Source organism: Tiliqua scincoides, chromosome 8, assembly GCF_035046505.1.
Source record: "Tiliqua scincoides isolate rTilSci1 chromosome 8, rTilSci1.hap2, whole genome shotgun sequence".
Taxonomy (NCBI): domain Eukaryota; kingdom Metazoa; phylum Chordata; class Lepidosauria; order Squamata; family Scincidae; genus Tiliqua; species Tiliqua scincoides.
In genome coordinates this window covers 30,940,581-30,959,603 of record NC_089828.1, presented here as the reverse complement: position 1 = coordinate 30,959,603, position 19,023 = coordinate 30,940,581, and the positions used below count along the sequence as shown (strand labels likewise).

The window sequence follows — 19,023 nt, the reverse complement described above, 5'->3', positions numbered from 1 at the left end:
ACCCTTGGTGCACATCTACCCTGTCAATTTTGCAAACCACCAAAAATTGGGTCACGAGGCACTGGTGGGCCACGGAACCACAGTTTGAGAACAACTGGAAGAGACAGAATGGGTGAGACACAAATGAATGGCAGCCCTATTCACTCAGACTGGGACTCACCACCACAAGACTGGGGACTGGTTTCTGTCAACGAATGAGGAACAAGGCCATAGACTTCACAGACAAAGTGGTTGAGGAAAGAAGGGTTGAGGAAGGTAAGGCTGTGGTCTGGGTGTGGGATTACAAGCATGTGGGGCAGCAAGGGAGAAGTGGTGGAGTGAAACAGACACTGTAGCTGAAGGTGACAGGATTGAGGGAGCAGAGAAAGCTGCCCTCTACTGAGCCAGACCCTTGATCCATCTGAGTCTTGTCGGCACTGACTGGAAACAGTTGTCTAAGGCTTCAGACAGGGATCTTACTATGCCTGTCCTGCTGGTGCCAGGGCTTGACCCTGGCACCTTCTGCATGCAGAGCAGGAGCTTTTCTGCTGAACCACGGCCCTTCCCTGAAGGAGGCCCAGACAGTGATGTGATGTGAAACTGCCAGCACCAGGTAGCTGGGGGGGCCCATTCAGTGCCTTGTGCTTGGGTCCCCCTGCCCACTACCTGATGGGCATCGGACACTGCTTCTAGTGCCTTCCAGGACAGCCTGGCCAGTTGGGTCCTTGGCCATGCCCAACCTGGTGGACCCCTGATGGGAAATTAGGGCAGAGAGAGAAGGTGAGGCCAAGTCAAGGAGAAGGGAGCGACGTGATATTTCTGAGACTGGAACAGACATCATTGGGCAGCTTCACCTTCTTCTTTCCTGTCCTGGCCCCCTTTAGTGCTTCGGTTGCTTTGTTGCCAGGAGGTTCCTCATCCTATTAAGCCTTAAAAGCACAGATAGAGCTTTGGGAAGGAAGTAGCTGGGAAGGAGCCGCCAGCGCCCAGGTTTGGACTCCATCTCAGGCCACAGAAGCTATGGGCTGTGTTGCAAGAAGGAAAGAAGGCAGCCTGTTGGATAGAGTAGGAATTGATGGAAGCAAAAGTTAAGTCATTTCGGTGAAGGACATCAAGCAGCTGTTCATTTTTATGAACTAGGCATCTGTGCCTTTAAGCCCTGGGCAGCAATAGAAAGTGGAATGCTTTATAAGAACAGCCCTGCCAGATCAGTCAGACCAAAGTGGGTCCATCTAGTCCAGCATTCTCTTTTCTACAGTGCAAGGCCAGAGGTGCAAGGGCAGGAGGTCTGGCTCAGTTGGTAGAGCTGCCGTCTTGTATACCTGAAGATCTGAGGCTGCCAGTTCAAAACAATCCGAGAACTGACAACACGCTGATATACTGATGAGCTGACCGTCGGTGGCAGAGAGGAGTTGCCATCAAGTGGAGCGTGGGAGGTGAAGGGCCAGAGAGAGGCCAGACCAGGAAGGAATCCAGCTGGGACGAGGAGTTCTATGAAAGACTAGAACTATTCAATTGTAAAAATCTCTACCGGGGGGGGGGGGGGGTGTTTAGAACAGTCTGCCTATGTAAATCGCCTTGGATTAAAGTCTAAGGAGAAATCTGATGACCAAGAAAGGCGGTATATAAATACCTTTATTATTATTATTATTTGGAAAGCTCAGAAGAAGGGGGTGGGGGAGAAAACAGCTCATACTATCTGTTCCCAGCACCTGGAATATACAGTATAACAGGGGAGATGCTGTTGCTTGTCCATGGAGGGTCTGTTAAGCAGTCATGGCTATTGATAGGTTTTTCCTGTGAATTTCTCCAAACTTTTTTTTAAAAAATGATATAAATTAGTGGCCATCACCACATCTTGTAGCAGTGAGTTCCATAAGTTAATGAGGCTCTGGGTCCCACCTCAGTCCAGCTTGGGTGGTTTTAAAAGATTAGAGAATATCATGGTGGATAGATAAAATCAATGGCTATTAGCTTTGAAAACTAAGCAAAACTTCAGGAAAAAGGATCCTCAACTAGATGGCCTAATCTAGGAGGCCTGGTCTGAACTCCTGATGAGAGCTAAATAGATCCCCATATACATAGGCAGTCTACTTTTGAACAGCAGATGCAGGGTACAAATAGCAGAGGGATGGTGCCTTCATTCCCTGCTTGTGGGATTTTTTTTGTGGGTTGTGGGGGGAGTTATTTAGCCCACTGTTGAAAACGGGATGCTTGAGTAGATGCATCTTTGGTCTGATCCTTCCTTTTTTTTAAATGTCCTTATCCCAGAGAAGCCGTGCCTGTTGATTTGCCTGCTTGACACGCAGCTGTAAAAAAGACACCATTTCTATTGCTCGATTGATTGCAAGCCCAGGCTGCATTTGGTCATGTATCCATGTTTGCCTCCCACTGTTTATTCCCCATTAATTGTCCTCCCTTCCCCAACCAGACCAGCCGGGACGTTTGCTGTGTGATCTTTGCCATTTTCAACGTGATCTGGGCCACGCTCTTCCTGGAAGAGTGGAAACGGCGGGGGGCTGAATTTGCTTACAAGTGGGGGACTCTGGACACTCCAGCGGAGTCCATTGAGGAGCCACGGCCACAGTTCCGGGTTAGTGACATTTGATCCAGCTTTCAAAATTTGGGGGATGGGGTGTCTGGTTGGATCACAAGACAGTCTAACTATTAAAAATGTGGGCTCAGTTTGGGGTCAACAGTATATTTTAACCCTGGTTCAGAATGGATTCAGACTCTAGTTTCAGAAAGTGATTCAGCAACCAGTTCAGACATATAAAATTCTTTTGCTTTCAATGAATGTGTAAAACAGGTGCAATGAGAAAACTGAAAAAAATACCTTTTTTAAGTGAAGAGATGTTTTGAAGCAAAATGCCTACATCATGATAAAAAAAGGAAATAAAATACAAAGTATATACTTACAAACTGAGTGCCTGATTATATAGTATATTGAACTACTTATTGTAATGCTTTTGAGATCCACTCCATTTTTCTCTTGTGGCTGAAACATGCCAGAACTCTGTAGTTGTTCCAACGCAGGTTTTATTCAGGCCTCAAGCTCACTTCAAGCAGGTCAGACCAGGTCTGGCAGCTATAAAAGATTCCAGTAGATCTCAGTTGAAATGCTTGTCTGCTTTTCCAAGTTGTTCAATAATCTCACATTTAAAATCCTTCTCTGGCATTTTCCTGGGTCCCTGGAGAATCTTACACCAGCTATCACTTTGTTCAGTTCTGATTAACTGTAAACCCCTTTGAACCAGTTTTGGGATATGGGTTCAGGTTCAGTTTGACTCCTGGTTTTCAGTCTGTGATGCAGTTTTCACCTGCTGATGATAAAGACTGTGTGGGCTTCCTCAACCTACCCAGAGAATGAGGTGACTGCCATGATCTGACAGGTCTCTGCGATGCCATCTCACCTTCTTCCCCCTTGTAGGGTGTGAAGCGCATCAGCCCTGTGACCAATGCCGAAGAGTTCTACTACCCACCATGGAAGCGGATGCTCTTCCAGTGTCTGGTCAGTCTGCCTGTCTGCCTCTTCTGCCTCTCCTTCGTCTTCCTTGCCATGCTAGGCTGCTTTGAACTGCAGGTGAGGAGGTTGTCCATTATCCCTGGGATCACAGGAGAAAGCAACCATGCAAATAGGAAATATTCACATCATCAGCTTGTGGGACATGCTGCCACAAGATGTGATGTTGGCTGCTAACTTAGGCAGCATTTTAAATTTTTTTTAAGGGGTTAGGCAAATTCAGGAAAGAGAGATCAATCAGTGCAATTAGCCATGATAGCGGAATGGAACCTTCATGTACAGAGGTAGTATACCTTGGAGTATTGTCTAGTGGAGATAAACATTATACCGACAGCTGTATGACAGCTGACAGGATGTTTATTTATATATTGGTTTATACACTTAGGCAACATATATGATGCTGTTTTAAAAATATATTTTAAAAAGTGTACTCTAAGTTCAGTTTCCTAATATTTTATCCAGCTACATTTGTCACAAACAGCAGTCCTCATGATTCTCTCCAGACATTGTAGGGAAGCCAACACATTAACCTGCTTTCTGTTGTGTCCACCCCCCCCCCTCCCCAGGAATTTGTGCTGAGCATCAAGGAGTTGCCACGTATTGTGCGCTTCCTTCCGAAAATCATGCTGGCTGTCATTGTCACTGCCTGTGACGAGGTCTACAAGAAGATCGCATACTGGCTCAACAACATGGGTGAATATTTACAGATGTACTTCACTTTGGGGGGTCCAGTTTCATCATTTTCAGCATGAAGTAATAATAATAATAATAATAATAATAATAATAATAATAACTTTATTTTTACCCCGCCTTTCTCCCCGAAGGGACTCAAGGCGGCTTACAACATATTAAAAACAATTTAAAAACAAATAAAAACATATTAACACATCATAAAAAACAGCAGTCAGAGTAAAAAAAATAGGTAAAAAGAGCATAGAGCAGCAGCAAGTCATAAAAGAATCAGGCCTGTAAAAAATATTAAAAGATGTTAAAAAGATGTTAAAAGGCCGAGAACTCAGAAGGCCTGTTTAAACAGAAGGGTCTTCAGGCCTTGCCGAAAGGTCTCAAGAGAGGGAGCCATTCTTAAGTCAAGGGGAAGGGAGTTCCATAGTGTTGGTGCCACTACTGAGAAGGACCTATTTCTTGCAGCCGCCCCACGTACCTCCCTAGGCGGCGGCACTTGTAAAAAGTACAGAGAACAATATTCATGTCCTGAATATGAAATGCTTCAACTTAAAAAACCGAGCTTCAGTTGGCATCTCTTGATGGTCTGAATTTTTGTTGATGTGAAATAGAAAAATGTATATACTATCAAAGGTTGACGTGGAAGCTGGGTCGATCAGTGGTGGTATCAGTCATGATGACTTAATGGAACTTCCACGTACAGAGGCAGTGCCCCTCTGAATGCCAGTCCCTTTCAAGCAGACAGTGAAGAAGGGCTGTTGCTTCCATGCCCTGCTTGTGGGCTCCCTGAAGGCATTTGATTGGCTGCTGTGGGAAGGAGGGCACTAGACTAGACTGAACCAAGTGCCCTGACTCTGCAGAGCTCTGCTTATGGAGGTCAAGTTTGCCAAAGCCTATTAACTTTGATAGCTAAATGAATCATCCATGCACACTCTGAATGCAAGTTTTGGGCAACGAACAGCAGTGGGGAGGGCTATCGCTGCACTCCCAATTTTATCACTGATTGTTTAACGCTGAAATAGCCACACTCTTTCTACACGCTTATTAAACACCCTATCTTCTTCCTGCAGAAAATTACCGCTTGCAGAGTGCCTATGAAAAACACCTCATCATTAAAATGGTCTTGGTAAGTTGGGCCTGTTTGTACCTCCTCCCAACCCCATTTAGTGGCACAGTGGCAAAGAAGGGTTGTTGGCAGTCTGTGTGTGAAGGCAGTCTTATCTCTGGATCCCGGTTGCTGAGGCAGAAATAATGGGCTGCCAATTGTTGGAAATGGAGTGCTGGGCTAATTTGAGATTTGAACCAGTCCAGCAGTGTTGCTCTTACCATCTTCTCCTAGCTTAGTAGAGCCTTCAGGTACAGGAGTAGTTTGCTCCTAAACAACAAATGATTAGGATAAACAACAGAGGCCCACAGTAAGAAATGGGTTTTCCTCATTTATCACTCAATTCTTTCTTTCTCTCTGCTTACTTTCCGACAGTTTCAATTTGTAAATTCGTACCTAAGTCTTTTCTACATTGGATTCTACCTCAAGGACATGGAGCGTCTCAAGGAGGTATGAAATGGGCATGCTGGGGATGATCTTGCTGAGGATTTTGGAGGTGGGGGGGAGAGCTAAAGGGTTAAAGCCCTGGCTACCTCCCCTAATTGCTGGCTCCACCTCTGGTAGTCATAGTGTCTAGAGATTATAGTTGCCAACAGTGGCTACTTCCACACAGGAGCCCTTTAGCATAGAAGAGTTATTGCTTTTCCACCGTAACCTAGAAGCAGAATCAAAAAGCTGGTTTCACATGGGAGTTAATACAGCATTATATCATTTTATTGCATTTTCTTTGCCCTTACCCTGTGACCGTCCAAAAATGTCTGTTCACAAAAACATTCTGTTCGATGAAGTTCCTCTACATTTACAGTGGTTCTCAATCTTTTAGGGAGATTTACACCCTAAGTAAGCCTTTGCAGGGGAGGGGTGAGGGCAGTGATGCAATCCCCTGGATCACGTCGCTAAGCGGGTTGAGGGGGGCGCTTTTACTTACTGTGGGCTTGGGCAAACAGCAGGAGGTGCAGGGAGACCTGCACAGCCCTCCGCAGGACTCCCCAATGCTTGGAATGTTCATAAAAAGTGAGTGCAAGCCACCTCCTGGTTGTGTTCGCAAATGGGTTGCTTGCTATTTTTGAACACTCCAAGCCTCAGGGAGCCCTACAAAGGGCTGCACGGAGCTCCCTGCTCCTCCTGCTGCTTGCCCAAGCCCACAATAAGTAAAAGAACTGCCCTCTGCCCCCTTTAGCAACGTGATCCTGGGCTGCCTCCCCCTTTCTCTGCCCCTTAAAGGGACGGGGGAAGCTTTAAACCAACTGGTGGGTCACGACCCACCAGCTTGAGAACCACTGCTCTGCAATATTAATAGAAAACTTCCCCCTTGCAGCTTCTGACCTTTTTATTGCTTCCACTTCATTTCTGTTCCTTTCAGGGGCTTTAGCTACTGGTTTCTTCTCCATTTCATTCTTCCTTTCATAGCAAAATATTGTTGCACTCGAAATCCAAACCACCAATAAAGAAACCAACAACGTCAGTCCCCTTCACAGAACAGAAGTTGACTTGCTGAAGGTGAACTCATTCATGCTGAACAGGAAGCAATAGAACAGGCAAAAGGTATAAGAAGGAAGCTTTTAATTCAAAGCACAGTAGCCCAGAAAAGCATCATTTAGTGCTTTGTCCGCCTGAACAGGCTGGTCTGTGCAATTGCATTTTATTCTCCCCCCCCCCATTGGAAAATGTAAAAAATATACAGGTGTACGCCACTTAAAAACCGTTCACTTAACAACTGACCACATTTATGACGGTGGTCAAAGCACAATAAAGATGCTCTTAATGAGGCAATCTCCCATATCTCCCAATCTGCCTCCCAATCTGAGGCAGGAGGTCTGGTCTAGAGGGTAGAGCCTCTGTTAGTCCGAAGATATCATCAGAAGGTAGCCAGTTCGAGGACACCGACAGCTCCCTGAACGGCTGAGAATGGCGAGACCTTGAAGCAGCTGACAAGCCCAGCTGAGTGATTCCACCTGCTCTTGGCGTGAGCAAGAAGCGTCTTGGCCGCCTCCATGTGAGAGATGGAGCTGCTTGTCAGCCTGCGTGGGAGAACTGGAGGCCAGAAGTGAGAGCAAACCAGGAAGATCCATTCTGAAATGTTGTTGGTTCTTGAAAGAGAGAACCTCTAGGATTGTAAAAATCCCCTTGAGGGATTTAGAAACGCCTGCCTATGTAAATCGCCTTGAATAAAGTCAGAGGAGAAATCCGATGACCAGAAAGGCGGTATATAAATACCGAGTTGTTGTTGTTGTTGTTGTTGTTATTATTTATAAATTACACTGTTTCAGTGCTAAACAATCAGCTGCAACAGAGTGTCTGTTTACACAACAGAGAGGCTCTTAATCCAAAGAAGAGGCAATCTATTTCCAGTAGCCTGTGCAGCCAGCTAGTGTCTGGCAGGGAGTGTCTGTTTACACAAAAAGGCAATAGATTTGACTGAATGTTCACTTAATGACCTAATCACATAACAATGGGGATAAGAGAACATATCCCCGTTGTTAAGTGGCGGACACCTGTACAGTGGAATAGCCCTGGATGCAATAATTTGGCAACTATCTCATCTGGAGTCTCACAACAGTGAGTAAACAAAGGATGGTCATTCCAGTGAAAAGGGCATACATTACAAGAGTAAGTCTTGAATTCAAAGTTCACCTCTCCATAATCTTGCAACATTCAGAAGGTGACCTCTGATGTCTCCAAGAACTGTCAGCCAGTTTGATTCTGTTTCCATATTGCTGCTATTGTTTAATCATTTGGATTGTTTTTTAACTTTTTTCATTTTCTTTCTCTGTCATTTTCTCTCTCCATCTGTCCTACCTTTCACAGCTCCTGCTCATCTTTTCTCTCTTCCAAAGCCTCGTGCGTCAGCTCAAAGCCGCGATTCTCCCTTCCATCATCCTTCAATTCCACCTTTACCTCATCTCCCTTAAGGGCTTGATGAGTTTTTGCTGGCAGCTGGGCATCACCAAAGTAGGAGTCAGGAGGAAGCCAACAATGGGTGTTACAGAAGGGTGGAGTGGGGAGTCTAGCTAGTTTCCAAGTTCAAGCTAATTATTGAGACCACCCCGACAACTCAGTGAGAGAGAGCACCGAGATGTTAAAACTGGAGAGGTGGGATTCAAGTCCTGTGCATTATAGAATTCACCTTGTCTTACAGGAGGAAAAAAAGATGGCTATGGAGGAGCCATGATAGAGGTATATCAAATGATGACTGATTGGAGAGAAAACTAGTTTCTTATCCCACTCCTCCCTCTCTCATAACACTAGAACTTCAGGTCATCCAGGAAATGCATCATCAAGAGACTCAGGAAAGGCAAAAGAAGACACAGCACATCACGATTTTGAGGAATTTGCTGCCACGAGATGTGACTGTGGCTGCTTTCTTAAGATAACTTGGAAAGAGGGTTAGACAAATGCATGGGGGTCTAGTCAGGATAGAACCAGCGTGTTCAGAGGCATGTTCAGAGCAACCGCCTACCAGTTGCTGGAGGGCTAACGACAGGGAAAGCTTTGTGCCCTGCCTGTGAACGTCTCAGAAGTGTATGGTTTGATTCAGCAGGACTCTTTTAAATGGTCTCAGTGGAGCCTCCATGTTCAGAGGCATTCTACCACTGATTAGCAGTGGGGGGCAGAAAACGGAGGAGGGCTGTTGCCTTCCCACCTGCTAAGTGAACCTCTCATTGGGACACCTGGTTGGCCACTGAATAGGAGGCTGGAACTCAGCAGACTTTGGTTTGTTCCAGCATAGTGATATTTGCATTCTTGCTTGCCCACACACCTCTGGCAAGTTGGAGTCATGTTGCCAGGCAAAGACCTTCTTTGATTTTTTGAGCTAAGCCATATGTCTCAAACGTATCCAAGGCAGTGGTTCTTAAGGGTGATTGCTTAGAAAGCACAGTGAAGTTATATATCTGTAGGTGAACCGTCTTATGCTCTGGGTGCCTTAAGGGCCAGAAGCTTGGATTTCTACAAAATAAGTTAACGTTCTCAGGATAGCTGCCACCTTGCATTCTGCTCCATGTGTGGTCCACACCCCTGCTGGCGCCTTGCTGCCACCAGCTCCTGTCTCCCTTCCCTTTTCATCTTACATTGCTGTTCTTTGCTCTCTACCACCCCTAGCTGCCATTTATTATTTGGTTTTATTTATTTGGTTTTATATCCTTTTTTTCCCCATTGTGGAACTCAAGGCAGATTACGTGGGCTTCCCAGGCAATCTCCTGCCTGGGCATTGAACAGATTGCCTTTAGCTTCAATAATGTGACTGTATCGTGTACCCTCAGATTGTTGCCCTGGGTACGGGTGCTTTGAGTGTGCACAGCACTTCATGCAGTAACATAAGCAAAAAAGAATTAAAATGTAAAAAAAAAAAAATCCACAGGCTCCCATCCCATGCAGCTCAATCCATTCTGACACTGGGGAGGCGCAAAGGGAAAAGAGAAGAGGTTGGGAGCAGGGTTCTCTCGGTTGGAGAGTGAGGGACTGAATCTTCTTGGAAACTGACTTTTGAAAAGGGATAGAAAGAATGAAAGCCAGAACTTCCCTCCTGCTCTGGTGGTTTGAAAACCTGGGTTTTGGAAGAATCAATTTTGCAGATAAGAAGGCAAGTAGATCCGATTTGCACAGCGTCTTGTAGAAAGCAATTTTTGGTGAGACGGGTGCGTGCATCAAGTCTTTAAACTGAAGTAGTTTATGGTTTGGAGACGGGAAATCATTCCAAAATAGCCAGAGCATAAGAGCAGCTAGTCAAATATATTTAGTTATTCAATTGTATGATATCTTAATGAGTAATCGAGTAGAATCTGGCCTGTGCATTTATCTTTGAATTTCACTGTCAAAAGGACTAGAAATGTATTTGTTAAATCTGATAATTCAAGGGGGGTGCTGGAATATCCCAAGGGAAAAGCAGGCTTCATTGCCCCCCCATCACTGTGGCTGTAGTTAATACACATCTGATTGTGAGGATGTGAGATTCCAGAAAGGAAGTAGTAGTATAACTTTTGGCACACATTTATGGTCATTTCTTTAGTTGATGTGTGTTCCCATTGCAGATGCTGGCCACGCTCCTCATCACCCGTCAGTTCCTGCAAAACATCAAGGAGGTCTCGCAGCCCCACCTGTACAGCAAGTTCAAACGAGGTGACATCAGTGTGCAAAACTTCAGGGAGGTGGCACACACCCTCTTCCGACTGCTGACCCAGAAGTACACGGCAGGCAAGCCTCTGAGTGCTGAGCCTCGCCCCCGACATGGCAACCCACCAGCAGGTTATGAGCCGGAGCCAGCTGAGGCTGCCGATGGGGGAGTACCTAAAGGGGAAAAGAAATGTCTCAATGGGGGGTGTGGAGTCCCCGAGGAAGAGGACGAGGAGAAGAAAGAGTCAGATTCAGAAGATGAGAGTATCATTGACTGTGGGCTGAAGCTAAAGAAAGTGAGTTTTATTGAGAAGGCTGATCGCAAGGCAGGAGAGCTTGGGGGCCTGGAGGAAGTTAGCTTCTTGGAAGAGGGTAGTCCCACCATGGTAGAGAAAGGGATGGACCCAGCCTCTGTTTTTGAGCTGTGCGAAGATGATGATGAGAGCGATGGGCCTTCAGGGAGCCCCCTCAAGGGTCCTCCTGAGGCCAAAGAACCAGCAGTTGTCATGCGGGCTCGAAGGCCACGGGTGGCCAAGAACCCTGCAGAAGGCGAGGAAGAGGAAGACGATGAGGAAGACCGCAGGCAGATGCGGAACTCCTGGATTGACCCACCAGAGGAGAACTATACCACACATCTCACCCAGGCTGAAGTGGAAAGCTGCATGAAGAAATATGAGGTGAGGAGCATGGCGCACGGGCCTACATTGTGAATGGCACAATGGAGGCCAAATAAGGGAGGCGTAATGAGCTGGTTATCCCTGAAAGGTTTCTCCTTCTTCACCACAACCCATAATTCAAGTTGCACATTGCTGCAGGGGAGATCGTCTTCATAATAGAATTTATCTATGTGGTGAAACTGTGTTGGAAGCTCCTATAAGATGGTGGCAGGTCAATTGAAACATCAAATCCAGAACCAGATGGACCTTCAGGGGCTCCATGCTTAACTTTTGACCAGAATCCATTCCAATCCTGGGAACAACCCAGGCTGGTTTGGTAGCAGAGCTGGTGTCAGGTTTTGGGGGGCCTGGACAAAGCCCTATCCTGGGTGCCCCATGGCACATCCGCATTCTCAGTGGTAGCGTATCGAGAGTGACCACTGCCAGGATTCAAAGTTGGCCTGGCCTGATGGAGCCATGGCCAGCCCCTGACGTCACTCTTCTTTAGTGGCTTTTAAATGGAATTGGTACCCAGGTATGAAGTCTGAGCTACGAAAAGATCACTGCAACATCCTGTTTCCAGCAGCAGTCAGCTAAGGATCCTTGGGAAACCAACGAACAGGGCAGGAAGTGGTCTCCCCTGTTGCTTGTCCCCAGGTATACTGCCTTTGAACAGGACAGTTCCATTATTGGCAATTATCATTAATAGCCACTGATTTTTAATTTTTTTTAAAAAAAAACTATGTAAGCCAGGGGTGTCAAACATTAGGCCCACGGGCACCCTGAAGCTCTTTATTCAGCCCTTGCGCTCTCCTAGCACCAGCATATGCTCTCAGCTGCTGTGCTGTGCTGAGGTTTTGCTGCCGAAAGGGCAGCCCGCGTGATACTTAGGCTCTCCCATATATTGAAAATAAGATCAAGATTTGCATATTTTTTCTTCTGTCATATGCAGCAAATGAGTTCTTAAGTGAGGAAAAGTGCTTATTTCTGGTCATGACCTGCTTAATGACATAACTTCATTCAGCAGACATCATGAGTGCTGTTCGGCCCACTGTATGACACGTGTTTGACCTCCCTGATCTAAGCTAATGGCTGCTGCCCCATTTTGGGCCAGTGGGTTCCATAAGTTAGAGGGGGGATATTCTAGGTTCTGCCTTGAACGTCTCCATTTGAGAGGGAGCAGGTTGACCTTGAACAGCAGTATGAAGGCTTGAGGAGGGTAACAGAATAAGAGTCAAACTATGATGTTCAAGGATATTGCTGTTTTCACAAACATACCTTTCCTTTGTCTCTGACCCAGGATACTTTTCAGGATTACCAGGAAATGTTCATTCAGTTTGGCTATGTGGTCCTCTTCTCGTCTGCCTTTCCTCTGGCTGCTGTGTGTGCCCTGATCAACAATATCATTGAGATCCGGAGTGATGCCTTCAAGCTGTGTACGGGACTGCAGCGCCCCTTTGGGCAGAGAGTGGAAAGCATTGGAGAATGGCAGGTCAGAACTGGGGCCCCACATTGGAGGGCTTTTTTAGTTTGGAACACCCGAAAAAGGGGGTAGGGTGAGAGAAGAATGCAGGAAGAGCCGTGTTGAATCAGTCCGAGGACCCATCTAGTCCATCATCTCATTTTCAACAGTGGCTGACCATTGTTATCTGGGAGGAAGAAGCAGCCTCATTGAATGACAGGCAATGGAACTACTTCTGAGTAGAGAAGCAAAGGATTGGGTCGTACTCTTAACATAAGCCTCCCAGCTTCTGCCGTGTGACCGTTCTCCCACTTGTCGCTTCTGTCCCCTCCCGCCTTGCTGAGCTTGGTCCATGCCCTGGCATGCCTGACCCAAAAGACACTGACTCCTGTCCAAATGACTTGGGAATTTGGGGGAGGGGGGGTAGGAAAAGGTGTACATTAAGACTTGTGCATGAGTTGAGTTGCAGGGGGCAGAGACTCAAGACTCAACTTGAGTCTCGCCACTGTGCCAAGTTCCCATCCCTAGTTCTCAGCATCTGATCTGCAAGATACAGTGTGTCTCTATATGGAGGTTCTGTTTAGCTACCACAGATACTATCCATTGACAGACCTCCTGTTCCTCTGTAAATATTGTCTGATCCTCTTTCAGGTCATCTACGTCAGGGATGCCACACCTTGTGGCAGTGAATAACGCACCAGGGGATGAAGTACTTTCTTTTTCCGCTCTGAATTGCCTGCCCATCAGCTTACTGCAAGATCCTAAGTTCTTATGAGAGAGGGAGAAAAACTTTTCACCCTCCGCCCCATGCAACATTTTAAAAAACCTCCATCGTGTCTTCCTAGCCCTGTTACCTTTTTCCTACACGCTAGTCCTTCCTCATAGGTGCTCCAAATCCCTGATAAGATACCTTTTCCTGCACCTCTTCCAGATGCCCTTTTCGGGATGGAGTACCAGAACCAGTATACACAGCATTGGCTGCACCATAGCTCGATAAGGCATTATTTTCCCAGTGGTCATTAACAAGTAGGGCTGCTGGTGGCTTTTGATTTAACCCCAGAAATTCAGGCTGCTCTTGTTCCTTTCTAAGTGCTCCAAACATTCAGGGGGTCAGGTAGCTGCCCCACTTTGTCGGGAGCTGATGTCTGATCATGCTGGCATACAAACCCACCCATGCCAATCTCAGCCTCAGCAACATGACCAGCATCATGAGGACTGGGAACAAGCTCTTCTTGAGAGACTTTACAAAATCAGAGGCACTTCTCTTCTTAAGTCCATACCAGGTGGATTATTTTGAATGTCAGCAGCTTGACTTATAAATGTTGTTTTAATCCTTTTTTCTGCTATCTACAGAAAGTGATGGAAGCTATGGGGGTCCTGGCCATTGTGGTGAATTGCTACCTGATCGGGCAGTGTGGACAGCTGCAACGCCTTTTCCCCTGGCTTAGTCCAGAAGGGGCCATCATATCTGTGGTGGTGCTGGAGGTAATGGATTTATTCAGGATTCTCTCCCCCTTACACCCTCTTCTCTTTCTTAGGCACCAATTATTAAGGCAAAGAACTAGGAACCAGAACTGACAGCCTCTAAACCAGCTCCATGTTCCACTGGGATTTTGTTTGTTTACTTGCTTGTTTAATTAGAGTTGTTCTCAATCAGTGTCACCTAAGGCTGCAGTTTGGTGCACGTGTACCTGACAGTAAGGGCCATTAAAGACTTCCTTCTCACTCAATCTACATAGAATTGCTCTGTTGGTTGATTAATCATCTTGAGTATAATTGGCGGATTCATTTTAATTCATTGCGCAGATTTCAAATTGCATCAACTTGCATAAGAATAAAATGATGGCTTTGAAGGAGAAAAAAGCAATAGTGTAGGCAAATGTCAGACGATTTGTCTACCTTGACTGAGATCTCCAGGGGACTTACCCAGCCCCACTGTCTCAGATCCTTTTCAGCTAAGGATTCGGATCTTCTGCGTTTAAAACATGTTCCTTTCCACTGAGCTATGGAGCCTTCCATAGTAATATAAGAAGAGCCTTGCCAGATCAGGCCAAGAGCCCATCTAGTCCTTCTTCCTATTCTCACTGTGGCCCACCACAGGGAGCACTCAAGAAAAGATACTTACATCCTGGTGCCTTCCCTTGCACCTGGCATTCAGAGATAGGTTACTTCTAACACCAGTGGCTGCATACAGTCACCATGGCTTGTAACCTGTGATTGATTTTTCCTCCATAAATCTGTCCAATCCCCTTTTAAAGGAATCTAGGCTAGGTACTGTCACCATATCCTGTGGTGAGGGTTCCACAGATTAATTACATGCTGGGTAAAGAAGTCCTCCCTATGTTTCCTCTAAATGTATGAAGCTGATTTATGTTCAGTTGGATCATTGGGGCTCCCAAAGTGTATATCGCGGCACACTCACAGGGCGCTGCAGGATGTCTGTGTGGCACCTCCTACCTGTTTCTCCTGGGCACCAATATCTTGGACTGTGAAATCTCTCAATATCCAAGATGGTGGCGCCAAAATCTCACAAGACTTGGGCACTGCCATCTTGGATCTCATGAAATCTTGCAAGTTTTGGAATCTGTCATCTTGGGTCTCCCAAGATTTTGCGATTTCCAAGATGTTGGTGCCCAGCTGAGATAGAAAGAAGAGGCTGCGGGGGTGTTGTAGCACAAGTAAGTTTGGGAATCGCTGCCCTAGCCCAGTACTGTCCGTTCTAACTGAGAGTGGCTCTTCAGGATGTTTCCCACCTGTGCAACCCAAGTTCCTCTTTAACTGAAGGTTCAAACAGAGACTTTTTGCACTCATCCTTGAGCTGTGGGCCCTCCCCACTGAAATCTGAGTGTGCAAATTTTGCACTGTAAAATATACTGCTCTCCTGGTTGTGAATATTGTGGCCCCTCCCAGCTTGCAGAAGCGGAGGCATATTCTGACTTAGTATATGGCAGAAGACTGGCTGGAAAGTGGGGGAAGACTATGGTTTGTCACCTTTGGTTGCTTTGTGCTTTTCCAGCCTCACTCATCTCACCATCTTCCCCCCGCAGCACTTTGCCCTTTTGCTCAAATATATCATCCAAGTGGCAATCCCTGATATCCCAGCCTGGGTGGCGGAAGAGATGGCAAAACTTGAGTACCAGAGGCGAGAGGCCTTCAAGGTGAGTCCAGTCACGATCCTCTGAAGATCTAAGCGTTCCTCCTGTCCATCCCCTGCCAGTGTATGCACAAGCATGCCAGTGTGGATGCTGCTGCTGCCCCAAGGCAGCCATGGGCCCTTCCCCAATGTCCACTTATTTGCACAGAACTGCAGCTACAAGTCAATGAACCAGTAAGAAAAATGAGACTTTTGCTTGCTGATGCAATATGGGGAGAAGAGGAATAAGGGGGCACATGTACAACTATAGCATAGTGGTGTTCTTTCCTGCAGGAGGGAATGTTTCTTCTATGACTCCTCTCCCTTTTACAGAAGTGCTTTGTTTAAGATGGCATTTTCCCTCCTCTCTTTGACAGGAGGGAATGCATTTTCTGAGATGAATCTTTCTTGTTTCTCTCCCACATGGCAGAGAAGGGCTCTTCTATGATAAACATGAGTTGTGAATTGGGCATCTACGGTTTAAACCTCACTTCTGCACTTCTGTGCAGTCACTTCTGTGATTTTCTGCATGCAAAGCTGGCACTCCACCACTGAGCTGGGGGCCCTCCCCACGTAAAGCCAGGTGTGCAAATTTTGGACATTTAATATTGCTCTTTGCTGCTCCCAGCTTGCAGAAGGGGGGATATATTCTGCCTTGTGCCATAGGGGGCTCTCTCCTGAGAGGCTAGATGGCCACTTGTCTAGGATACTGCAGTGGATGCCTGCCCTGAGGAGGGGGTTGAACTAGATGACCTCCAAGGTCCTCTTCAACTCTTAATGTTCTATAATTCTATGAAGTTTATTTTCTATTTTTATCTATCTATCTATTTTTTTCTGGTTGTTTACAGTTTTTTTCTTTTGTAATGGTTCAATGTAATCATTGTTCTAATTGTTTTATTGCACAACACTATTTATGGATTTATTTTTCACATTTTTATACTGCGGTGTACACAGCTGCTCCCCTCCTTCTTGTCCTCACAACAACCCTGTGAGGTAGGTGAGAGGCTGGGTGGCCCAAGGTCACCCAGGAAACTTCATGACTGAGGGGGGATTTGAACCTGGTTTGTCCAGATCTAAGTCCACCTCCCAAACCACTACACCACCCTGGCTCTCTATGGGGGCCTCTGTAAGGGTGGGGAAAGGCAAGATAATATTTTAAATAAACTCAGCCAGTGGCTTAAAGGCAACCTCCAGTTTTCACTCAGCCTCAGTTTTCCATCTCCTCATCTGCAGTGTGGGGATAATAAGAACTAACACCCAATTGACCCAACCTTAGCCAGTTAAACTTCTGGGTTTTAATAATTTAATGGATCACTTCACCCATTCAATCTGCATAAACTTGCATAAAGCAAATGCTCTGAACGAAAATAGTATACTTCGTGTTTTTAGAACATACACGTATATGTTACACCGGGCACCACCTTGGAAGAGGCATTCCCTCCTATATGTCAGAGAATGGGAGAATGCCTGCAGGAGAGAAAAGGGAATACTTCACCCTAGAAGTAGCATTTCTCACGATAGGAATAGTGTTAAAAACACAAGAACACGAAACACTGCCATTTTGTGTTTTTTTCTTTAAATATTCAATTTTAATTGAAATATTAAATTTCCAAACAAATATTAAAATGTCAAAAACGTAAAACGCCGCATTTTGTTATTTAAGATGTTTTCCAGAAATTAAAATAGATTACTTTTCCAGTTTGAAATAATACCATGGCTGCATCTGCTGACATTATATCACCTACCTAGTAAACATTTAAAGTGTTTAAAATGAGAATGAAAACTTGGAATAAAAAACACAGAACACCTCTTTCTGCCTTTTGAATCAGGAAATCTGTGAAAAATAAAACCATTTTCAAACACCCCTATATATGAGTTAGAAGTGGAAGCATGGATAAAAAGCTTCTGAAGGACAAAATGGGGGATATAAATCCCTTAATACATAAATAAGCATCTCCCCCAATAAGTCAGGAATCTAGTTTTGTAGATGCCTGATCTTGTCTGATCTCAGAAGCTAAGCAGGGTGAGGCCTGGTTAGTATTTTGATGGAAGACCACCTGGGAATACCGGGTGCTGTAGGATTATACCATAGTCCTTCGAGAATGAAGGTTGCCAACCAACCCCCCAATACATATAAACAAAAATTTATGGTGGCAGAACTAGGAAAAATAAACCTTTTCCAATGCAGCAAATAATGATGTGTTTCTATTCTGTTCTTCCCCAGAAACACGAGCGGCAAGCACAGCATCACTTCCAGCAGCAACAGCGCCGCAAGCGGGAGGAGGAGGAGCGCCAGCGCCACGCCGAGTATCATGCGCGGAAGGAACGTGAGAGTGGCCGGGAGGAAGGCAAGGCCGACATCGGGGGGCAGGACCTCACTCATGAAAAGAGCCAGCCCAAAGGAAAAGGCTCTGGAGGAATGGGCCATGGGTCCGAGAAACCCAAACGGCCGAGCTCCCTCCTGGCCACCAACAACGTTATGAAGCTCAAGCAGATCATTCCGCTACAGGGGAAGTTTTTATCAGGTGGAGCAGGAGCAGGCAGCACTGGTGCAGCCCGTTCCCCACAGTCCCCTACTGGCACTGATAACAAACTCCCTGGCTTCCTTAGCTTCAAATTCCTTAAGTCCCCGGAGACAAAGCGGGAGGCCAACACTGAGAAGGTGCAGTCGCCAACCAAGCCTTTCAACCCAAGCAAACTGTTCAACTTCAGTAAGTCGGAGGGGGGCAATGGAGCCCCTCAGCCACTACAGCAACAGCCACGGCCTGGCCCTGTGGCAGATGTCTCTGAGAAGCCTCCAGGCAGCAGATCACACCTCAACGGCTTGGTGGATGATGAGGCAACTGAGGAACCTGAGATCCGAACGGTGGTGGAAGAGGAGGGTCCAAGCCACAAACTCTAACCGCCTCCAGTTGGAGTGCAAGGGGTGGGTTGGGTCTGGGGGAGTGGAGGGAAGGATGACAAAGGATCAGTGGTTCAGAGGTTGGTTCTTCAAGCAGAACTGGGGCAACCTCCATCATGGAGCAATGGGTGGCTCTCCAGAATGTCCCCCTCAAGGATCTGTGCATGTGAATTGGCGAAATGACCAGTTTGTTTCCAAAATCTGTAGCCTTCAGGGTGATTTGGTGGTAGGATCTTGCAGAGGTTCTGATATGGGGAGGGAAGGTTAAAGGTTGCCAGGTCAAATGGAAAAGAGAGACTCAAGATTTCCTCACAAATCAAAGGGTTAACATTTGGTGGTATCCCATTGAGATTCTGGGAACTTTCACTTGGTCTACAGTTTGAATCCAGGGATGGAGAAATCTAGCGGGTGTCAAACTGAAAAGTCTTCAATGTTCTATGGCGAACAGGCCCCCATTGATGGGCATT

At 46.2% G+C, this 19,023-nt stretch overlaps 1 protein-coding gene across 1 annotated transcript in view; it reads left to right on the top strand.

Annotated features, from left to right (window-relative positions):
• The window catches only part of ANO8 (anoctamin 8), a 43,724-nt gene extending 25,168 nt beyond the window's left edge, over window positions 1-18,556 (top strand). Inside the window, exons 8-18 of the mRNA XM_066635647.1 lie at window positions 2,411-2,572; window positions 3,410-3,562; window positions 4,069-4,195; window positions 5,257-5,312; window positions 5,667-5,741; window positions 8,100-8,243; window positions 10,322-11,080; window positions 12,360-12,551; window positions 13,875-14,006; window positions 15,569-15,679; window positions 17,879-18,556. Of these exons, the coding sequence (XP_066491744.1) occupies window positions 2,411-2,572; window positions 3,410-3,562; window positions 4,069-4,195; window positions 5,257-5,312; window positions 5,667-5,741; window positions 8,100-8,243; window positions 10,322-11,080; window positions 12,360-12,551; window positions 13,875-14,006; window positions 15,569-15,679; window positions 17,879-18,556 (2,589 nt within the window). The remainder of the gene's footprint in view (window positions 1-2,410; window positions 2,573-3,409; window positions 3,563-4,068; window positions 4,196-5,256; window positions 5,313-5,666; window positions 5,742-8,099; window positions 8,244-10,321; window positions 11,081-12,359; window positions 12,552-13,874; window positions 14,007-15,568; window positions 15,680-17,878) is intronic.
• Window positions 18,557-19,023: the final 467 nt, after the last annotated feature.